The sequence below is a fragment of the Coregonus lavaretus genome (genome assembly GCF_964263955.1).
Source record: "Coregonus lavaretus genome assembly, chromosome: 37".
Lineage (NCBI taxonomy): Eukaryota > Metazoa > Chordata > Actinopteri > Salmoniformes > Salmonidae > Coregonus > Coregonus lavaretus.
The window spans coordinates 18994506-19004763 of NC_140024.1; the positions used below are offsets into that span (position 1 = coordinate 18994506).

The 10258-nt window shown below is 46.1% G+C and overlaps 1 protein-coding gene across 1 annotated transcript; it reads right to left on the bottom strand.

Moving 5' to 3' along the window:
- Nucleotides 1-8135: 8135 nt before the first annotated feature.
- calca (calcitonin/calcitonin-related polypeptide, alpha) lies at nucleotides 8136-10047 on the bottom strand (the record flags this gene model as incomplete). Its single annotated transcript, XM_084154216.1, has 3 exons — nucleotides 8136-8350; nucleotides 9070-9204; nucleotides 9941-10047. 3 exons carry the CDS (start codon nucleotides 10045-10047, stop codon nucleotides 8161-8163), a joined length of 432 nt encoding a protein of 143 aa, XP_084010342.1. The 3' UTR covers nucleotides 8136-8160.
- Between the last annotated feature and the right edge of the window lie 211 nt (nucleotides 10048-10258).

Genomic DNA, 10258 nt, shown 5'->3' on the forward strand with positions numbered 1-10258 from the left:
TTGTGAGGTAAAAGTCTCCAGGTATCAGTTCTGTATATGTCTGATTGTATAACTGAGGGAAATAAATAAATCACCTCTACACTATCCTGTAGCGATAAAAAAGTGAGAAGAGATCCTGTTGACATTGGTTCCGGATTGTGCTGTTGAATCATGTTTGATGCCAAGGATTGTTCCTATTTCTCAGTAGACACCATGGATTGATATAGCAAGCATCATGTTGCATTATATATTTAGTCGGCCACGTTCAATCCAAAGCCTAGGTTGTCAAAACCATATTTTGTTGGAGAAAAGGCATCCCTCATATGAGGCAGCACCATCAAATGGGATGGGATGGTTACCTCAGAGGAACAGAGATGAGATCAATGAGATGAGCTCTATTTCATGGCTAAGATGAGCTCAATGAGAAAGAAAGATGATAGTTGCACATGAATTACCCCGATAAATGAGGATACAAGCCATTACATAGATATAGAGGAATTCATCCCTGAAACAGTTAGGACCTGTTGACTGTCAGCTGACAAATTATAATGGAAGCGGAGGTGGTAAAGCATCTGCAGCACAATAACCTATAAAACTATAGAAATATGAGGAATAGAGGAATGGAGGGTTGAAGGGATGGAAGAATGGAGGGATGGAGGGATGGAGGGATGGAGGGCTAGAGGGATGGAGTGATGGAGGGATGGAGGGATGGAGGGATGGAGGGATAGAGGGATGGAGGGATGGAGGGATGGAGGGATGGAGGGCTAGAGGGATGGAGGGATGGAGGGATAGAGGGATGGAGGGATGGAGGGATGGAGGGCTAGAGGGATGGAGGGATGGAGGGATGGAGGGCTAGAGGGATGGAGGGATGGAGGGATGGAGGGATGGAGGGCTAGAGGGATGGAGGGATAGAGGGATGGAGGGATGGAGGGATAGAGGGATGGAGGGCTAGAGGGATGGAGGGATGGAGGGATAGAGGGATGGAGGGATGGAGGGATGGAGGGATGGAGGGCTAGAGGGATGGAGGGATGGAGGGATAGAGGGATGGAGGGATGGAGGGATGGAGGGCTAGAGGGATGGAGGGATAGAGGGATGGAGGGATGGAGGGATAGAGGGATGGAGGGATGGAGGGATAGATGGGGCATTAGAGATGAAGCAGAGTCATATTATGAACTGAGTCACTACTATGATATGAGAGCAGCCAGGTTAATCAACAAAGCCTCAGCTCCCTGGATGGGATACATTTCACCACCAGGGTGAAGTAAGGACAACACCTGTGATGGCTGTTGTTGTTGCAGAAGATTATGATTATGGGAGAATGATGAAACACAGAATGAGAGCTATTTGTAATACAGATGACGGGAAAACAGACCTATAGTATGCACTGTGTGTTGTATATGACGTACATTCTGCACAGGACTCCAACGCAACACAATGCACAGGTCAGCATACATCCATATACAACTTCCATGTACTGTAGTATTATCCATGATACAGATACATGTAGTTCATACAAATCAACAGCTTTGCTAGCTCTAATGCCATGCTTGTCACGCCCTGACTCTGGGGACTCTTATTTGTTGAGTCAGGGTGTGATTTTCTATGTTGTATTTTCTATGTTTGTGATCTAGGTTTTGTAGTTCTATGTTTGGCCGGGTGTGTTTCCCAATCAGAGGCAGCTGTCGCTCGTTGCCTCTGATTGGGGAGCATACTTAGGCAGCCTATTGGCAATTAGGTGTTGTGGGATCTTGTTCCGTGTGAGGTTTGTTGTGTGTTACCTTTGGACGTCACGTTTCGTTGGTTTATTGTTTTGTCGTTGTTTATTAAGTTTAAAATAAACATGTATGCATATCACGCTGCGCCTTGGTCTGACCCGTCTATGAACGAACGTGACAGAAGATCCCACCCAAACACGGACCAAGTAGCGTGCCCAGGAGGACCGGACACCCTGGACACAGGTGGGGAAGATGTGGTCGTGGGAGGAGATATTTGTGGGGAAAGGACCATGGGCGAAGGTAGATGCCCAGGCAGGAGAGGAGCAACGGCAACACAGAGGACGCCGGTTGAGGAAGAAGCCTAGTGTTAGAGCAGAGCCAACTCCCCGTACTCACGCGAGGAAGCGTGTGACTGGGTGTTATGCGGAGCTACGTACTGTGTCGCCAGTGTGCCGGCACAGTCCTGTACGTCCTGTGCTAGCACCACGCACGTGCCGTGCGAAGATGGGCATCCAGCCAGGACGGGGTGTGCCGGCTCAACGCTCCTGGTCTCCAGTACGCCTCCTCGGTCCCGCATATCCTGCGCCGGTTCTACGTACTGTATCGCCAGTGCACGTGCACAGCCCTGTGCATCCTGTGCTAATGCCTCACACATACTGTGCAGAAGTAGGCATCCAGCCAGGACGGGTTGTGCCAGCTCTCCGCTTCAGACCTCCAGTCCGCCTCCACAGTCCGGTACGGCCCGTGCCTGCTCCCCGCACCAAACCAGTGGTGCGTGTTCCCAGTCCGGTACGGCCCGTTCCTGCTCCTCGCACCAAGCCAGTGGTGCGCGTCGCCAGCCCGGTCCGGCCTGTTCCTGCTACTCGCACCAAACCAATGGTGCGTGTTCGCAGCCCGGCCCGGCCTGTTCCTGCTACTCGACCCAAACCAATGGTGCGTGTTCCCAGCCCGGCCCGGCCTGTTCCTGCTCCTCGCACCAAGCCAGTGGTGCGTGTTCCCAGTCCGGCCCGGCCTGTTCCTGCTCCTCGAACCAAGCCAGTGGTGCGCGTCGCCAGCCCGGCCCGGCCTGTTCCTGCTCCTCGCACCAAGCCAGTGGTGCGTGTCCCCAGCCCGGCCCGGCCTGTTCCTGCTCCTCGCACCAAGCCAGTGGTGCGCGTCGCCAACCCGGCCCGGCCTGTTCCTGCTCCTCGCACCAAGCCAGTGGTGCGCGTCGCCAGCCCGTCCCGGCCTGTTCCCGCTCCTCGCACCAAGCCAGCGGTGCGCGTCGCCAGTCCGTCCCGGCCTGTTCCCGCTCCTCGCACCAAGCCAGTGGTGCGCGTCGCCAGCCCGGCCCGGCCTGTTCCTGCTCCTCGCACCAAGCCAGTGGTGCGTGTTCCCAGCCCGGCCCGGCCTGTTCCTGCTCCTCGCACCAAGCCAGTGGTGCGCGTCGCCAGCCCGGCCCGGCCTGTTCCTGCTCCTCGCACCAAGCCATTGGTGTGCGTCGCCAGTCCGGCCCGGCCTGTTCCCGCTCCTCGCACCAACCTAGTGGTGCGCGTCGCCAGTCCGGCCCGGCCTATTCCCGCTCCTCGCACCAACCTAGTGGTGCGCGTCGCCAGTCCGGCCCGGCCTGCTCCTCGCACCAAGCCAGTGGTGCGTGTCGCCAGTCCGGCCCGGCCCGTTCCTGCTCCTCGCACCAAGCCAGTGGTGCATGTTCCTAGTCCGGTTCGGCCCGTGCCTGCTCCTCGCACCAGACCAGTGGTGTGTGTGTCCAGTCCGGCATGGCCCGTGCCCGTTCCACAGGTGCCTGGTCCGGCACCAGTCAGCAGCTCCAGTCCGGAGCCAGAGCAGTCCGCTCCACTGGTGCCTGATCCAGCTCCGGTCAGCTGCTCCAGTCCGGAGCCAGAGCAGTCCGCTTCACCGGTGCCTGATCCAGCTCCGGTCAGCTGCTCTACTCCGGAGCCAGAGCAGTCCACTCCACCGGGGTCCAGTCCAGCTCCGGTCAGCGGCTCCACTCCGGAGCCAGAGCAGTCCGCTCCACCGGGGTCAAGTCCAGATCCGGTCAGCGGCTCCACTCCGGAGCCAGAGTAGTCTGCTCCACCGGTGCCCAGTCCAGCTCCGGTCAGCGGCTCCAGTCCGGAGCCTGAGCAGTCCGCTCCACCGGTGCCCGGTCCAGCTCCGGTCAGCGGCTCCAGTCCAGACCCAGACGTCAGCCCCTCTCCAGGTTCGGGGTCTCCCACACCAGGGTCCAGACAGGGCTTGGAGTATAGTGGGAGGAAGGAGAGGGGAAGCAGCGCGCCGAGGTCCAGACCAGACCAGGGGATTAACAGGGAGGCGGAGAATAGGTCGTTGTCACGCCCGGAGCCCGGAGACGGAGCTTGTCACGCCCTGACTCTGGGGACTCTTATTTGTTGAGTCAGGGTGTGATTTTCTATGTTGTATTTTCTATGTTTGTGATCTAGGTTTTGTAGTTCTATGTTTGGCCGGGTGTGTTTCCCAATCAGAGGCAGCTGTCGCTCGTTGTCTCTGATTGGGGAGCATACGTTTCGTTGGTTTATTGTTTTGTCGTTGTTTATTAAGTTTAAAATAAAGATGTATGCATATCACGCTGCGCCTTGGTCTGACCCGTCTATGAACGAACGTGACAATGCTACAATATTCCCTACTGGATATATTAAAAGCTGATAAACCTGTTAGCATTACTATAATACAATTCATTCGGTGGTGTAAAAAAAAGCACAGCCTTATTAAGCAGACCTCCTTAGGGGGTTGAAATGAATTCATACTTCTGAAAACAAACTGGAGCCTCCTCTCCCAGAAGAGGAGATGAAAAGAGAGGTCAAAGTAGTGGGAGAACAAACACGTCAATTAGGGAAGACAAGCAGGCGTGAAGCTCTGCAGCTCAGACTGTCTTCACAGAGACCCAGGAGACCCACTGCCTTTAACAAAGCACAAAGGAGCTAATAAGGAAATAACATGTGGGCCTTGTGAGTTGTGTCTGTAATCTGCTGACAAGAGGTCAGAATAACTGTCGCCATCTTTACCACAAAATATATTTTACATGCAAATCACTGCCTCACAAAGCCAATACACAACTCTGATGTGGAAGCTCTACTATTGATAAGGATTGTAAGCCTCTTTCCATCCCTCGATTTGGTTTAATGTATCCCAGCAAAGCTTTTCATTACTTTTATGCTCAGTCCCATTTTATTTCTGAAATATTATTAACAATGTCAACTACTGCACTTTTTATTCACCCAGACAGAGAATATGCATTAAACCTGAAACAATAAAATAACTGTGCTATGAAAATATCTTTATTCTTTATTCATGGTAAATGTAAATATAACAGAATAGTTATCCCAGCGGGCGGTGTGGCTCTGTGACATGGGATATAGCTGTGTGGGGTGTAGTATCTTGGAGAGATCATGTGGGTGTTTGATTAAATGGGGGGAAGCAGAGCTAATGGAGATGCTGTGTAAATCCCATTGGCAGGGCTGGCGTGGACCTGGCTACAGAAATACACTGAAAATACTCTAGATCAGTATACCTAACTCACAGACTAGTGTAAAATCACACGTATAGGCCTATGTTACTGAAACATATGTACCTATACTGTATGTGCAATTATTAAAGTCATTATTGATCTGAAACCAATTAACATGTTATTGGTGACATCAGTATGAAATATGAAAAAAGTATGTCTTTATATGTTCAATGGAGAATACAACTATAATGTTTGGTATAGACTACGTTCTCTGTATCGCTGGTACTCATTTGTTGTGTTTAGGGAGTAAGAATTAGTAAACAATATCAATATGGTCCTGGATGTGGTTGTGGTATGTAAAATAGCCTTTTGCTTTTGTCCTGGAAATATCAGTGTATAAATACTCTATACCTTTTCTTAAATGTGGATAAATGCATGATGTTTGTTCTTTAACCATTAGGTCAAATTCAATTAAAGAATATTTTGGAATATAATGTGGAACACTGCATTGTGATCAAGGCTATGTTGACGATCTGAACATATACAGTATGATACGTTGTAAATGTTGGTAATGTTAAGTGTCATGTACCATAAGAAACTGCTCATGTTGGTAATGTTAAGTGTCATGTACCATAAGAAACTGCTCATGTTGGGAATGTTAAATGTTGTATACCATCCACAAGCTTTACAGCAGTCGTCTGAACTCTCTGTTGCGGACATCCTCATTTCGAAGAGGTTTTCTCACAAAACTGACTGTCCGGACCGAACAGTCGGAGCTACAAACTAAACGAACACGAAAGTGTTGGTTGTTCTGCTCTACGAAGCACACAAGCTTCTGGGGAGTCATCTGAAGGTAACCCAATACCGGGCTGTAAAAATGGCAAAATGTGCCACTAATAACATGACCAGATTGCCAGATATAGGACAGACACTTCAAAACCTTATTCCTTATGATTTCTTTTTTGACTGTCTGTTTTGCCATATACAAATGTGTTATTCAATGTGTTTGTATGGCCTATAGCAGTAAATACCAAATTCAATGTTTCATCAAATCATTAAAAAAAATATATATTTTTTTTTTTATACCCACAGGGTCCTAAAATTCAAAATCAAATGGCTAAATGATCAATTTTATGACCGTCTTAAAACAATTACATATGTTAGCTTAGTAGATATTGCGATCTAAGGGCTTAGATAGATCATTGCAGAATAAAACAAGGACTCCGACCCATATGTATCTAAAATACATTTTAATCTTGCTTAGATTCACAATTGTTACAATATTTAGATTCTTTGATCTTTTTCCTTTCACTCTTTAAACATACTGTACAATTAATGAAATGTAAAGAGGTGGTCTACATCAAGGCACAAGACACAGCCATGGTCAGGGAAGCTTGTGGGGGCAGAGCTTGAATGTAGTCTCTGCCCCAGGAGAGAGGAGGGGTGGGGACTCAGGGTCAAACTGTACATGTGCTCTAAGCCAAAACGGGAAAGAACCAATAAGGCCATTCTCACTTCCAACTGGCTTGTATAGAGTAATGATCTGGTGAAAATAGACATAACCGAAGTTTGTTCTTTATTTTTTGTTGTAATGTTTTCTAGGTTGTTTTATCTCCTCATGGTCATAGAGCAGAAATGAATATCGTTAACACAGAGTATGCAAGAGGTATGCAGGAAATTAGTCCTGTAGTTTGAAGGCTGTTTTTTTTAACAGTGAAGAGTTGTCATTTTCAGTTGTCTGTAGTTGGTTCAGGACATGATGTATTGTTGTCTCACTGGAGTGCTAATACTCTGCAGGGAGAGAGAATGGAAGGAAATGACTGGTTATCCTCCTTTCTACTGAACTCTTACTCCCAACTTGTCATCCATAAGACACAGACCAAATTTGAAGGCCGGCAACGTTACAAAGAGACTATCTGAAGAGTACTGAAGTAGAATCGATGTGGAAAGACAGAGGCTGGGGAAAGAGCATTAGAGATACAGTAGAGACAGACAGAGGTTGACAGTCAGAGGCACAGCAGTGGGAAGAGAGAGAAGTGTAGAATGTTGTCATACCATATCCCTGAGGCCTGTTGACACATTCACATAGGTGCTGTCATGCGGCTGTCTCTCCTTCGTCGTCCGAACGCCTTGGCGCCCACGTTGGTTGGGACGAAGTTGCTGTTGCCCATTCCTCCTGATCTGTTCAGGAAGTCAGCCAGGCGGTGGGTGGCACATGTGGCAGTATTGCACGCACGCTTCTGTGCTGTAACGCTGCTTTTAGGAAGAGAAGGACAGGTCATACATACCTCTCCTAAATTCAGGATTTATTACAAAGATACAAAATGTATAAATTACAATAAAAAGTACAAGGTAATAAATTACTGTTTGCTGGAGAAAATGTATAATATATATCATCAAATTTAAAATGAAGACATTCACACATTCAGAGATCTAAACAATGAGATTCAGCTCAAATTAGTCATTCAACTTACCTCAAATGTATTGTGAATTTACATTTACATAGCAAATACATTGGGGCTTCACCAATATTGTTCAAACTGTTGTGAACTATTAAAGATGTTAAATTGGCGTTGTTTCACTTGAATAATTAAGAAGGAAAATATGTTCTGGTATAAAAAATATGTTTATTAAACAAGAAACCTAGTCACGGTTGAAAGAAGCATTGATTAAGATTTTTGATTTGATTAACAATTGTAATATATTGTGAATGATCTGTATAATAAAGGGATATCATACACCTTAAGATGGGGAAGTGTAACTCGATTATTATTCACTTTCTAAATCTAAAGGATTGGACTCTGCTTTGTACTTATGTATCTTATTCTCTGTCAAAAAAGGGGATTTTAACAAAAGAAAAAGAGAGTAGGGACATTGCGGGACATCAAGGTTTCTCTGCAGTCAGTCAAGCAAGCAAGATCCACATGCATCAGCAATCATCAGGCTAGGATGGAACAGAACAGAGGGGTCAGGTTAACTAGGGCTGATGGAGGGAAGGGCCACTCAGATTTCATCATATGAGTCTCCATAGCTTGCATAGCGGTTGCTCTCAGGCAGGCTGCGTTTCTTGCCAGGCGTGCCACTTCCCGTGTTGGTGCGGGGGTATGTCTGCAATTTGTGCAGCTCTTGGGACAGTTTGCCCAGCACACAGGTGCTGAGGTTGGAGCAACGCTTGGACATGGGTCTATCCAGGCTGTTAGAGAGAGAGACAAACATGCAGAAACAGGCTCATAGTAACCATGGCATGCAGATGCATCCTGCTGTTATCCACATGCTACAGTAATAACACTGTATTCCAACATCATGCATTTCAAAGTCCGTTTTTACTTGCATTTATATAAGAAATAACATTTTAGAGCCATGCTATCAAGTCCAACACAGGCAATTGAAAATAGTCTATAGCTATTATGCCCTCAGTTAATTAGGCTCATGCGGCAATCCTGTTTATAGCATCGTAGTTAAATTATAACAAACAGCACAACTGCTGTCATGCATCCCATTCCTCTTGCACTAATTCACATGCTTTCTTCCATTCTTTAGGGTCATTTATCATTTATCATTCCGCAACAGGCTTTCTCATAAACAATGCTTAAATAATGAATACATAAAAATTAAGTGTTCCAAAAATCCATGCATAGATAATCACAGAGAATATATGTTTTAACTATAGATTTCCCTGTTGATGGTTGGGAGATGTCCATACCTCTGTGTCTTTAATAAATACCCATAGCTCTGACTGCTATAGGAGGCAGCAAAGGACTGGCCACATATTAACAAGACATTTCGGGTTATATGTTTTCTTGAATAATAGGAAAATGTGTCATCCATATAGTATAAACCAAGTAAACCTAGAGAAAATGAAAATGAATGTTGTTAAAAACAAGTTGTGGAGATGAGGAGAGCTGTACCTACCTATTTCCTTCATTGGCTTGTTGCTCCAGTTCCTCTGAAGTCATTTGCACAAACTCCTTGACGATGGCGTTGAGTAGCCTTCGGGCTTCATAGTCAGTTAGCGTGACTCGGTCTGTCATGGACTCTAAACCAGTTCTGAAAACACATAGGCGATTAGGTTGATCAGACAGAAACTGCACCAGCACTGGGTTAAAAATAGTATGACGTAGGTTATGTGAGTTTGCTCCAGCTAAAAGCGATTGCCTCATGCTTTAAGGGATATCAGCCAAACTCAAAACAATCTGCTAAAAGTGTTCCTTTTAAAAAGCTGACAGGTAGCCAACTTAGAGCTTTATGACTAAATCAATACTGTAGTAAGAATGGTGACCAAGGTCTCTCTATCTGGAATATTGAACACCCATGCATTCTACAACCATTTGGAAATATTCTACATGCAATAGCAATCATCTTAGCCTATTGCTGTGGCATTAAGCTGGATTGTTTCCAAATGGATGGAAGTGGTTAGGAAGTTATAAATAGAATGGCTTTATGAGTCACCGGATTGATTAGATTACGATATCGTAATCCAATTGGATCACATTACTGTAAAGAGGGCATTTAATGTAACGTAATGTATGGATTTCTGTAATCACATCATGTTATCTGAAAACGAAATAATCTAAATTAGCATGTATAAGATTTATATGGCTGCCAAGATACCTCTTTAGAAAATTATCAATGAAATAACAGCAATTACTAATAGAAAGATAGAAGTATCCCAATGGATCTATGCCCTTTCCTTTTGGGATTGCTATAAATGAACTGTAATCTATACATACATTTCAGTGACTGACTGGACATTGCAGTGTATAAAACATGCTTTGATCCTCACCTGGCGGGAGCTGCATGTGAACTGTACATCTGACAAATGACCAGGAAATAGGCAAAGAGGAGGGCAGAGAGCTTCATCATAACCATGGTCCCTGCGGTAAAACACATTACATCCAAAACCACAGAAACTTGGCTTTAAAAACATTGAAATTTCTCTCAAAGCAGAATTGAACAAGCATTTCATCCTGATCAAAACAAACATCTTTGTATGTCCCTACGCATGTAAGCTCCATCCATCTCAGTTTCAGTTCAGTTTCTCCACCCATCCAGGTATCTCACTGTTCTACTGGGAGTGAAGAAGCTCCCCATCTCACTCTCC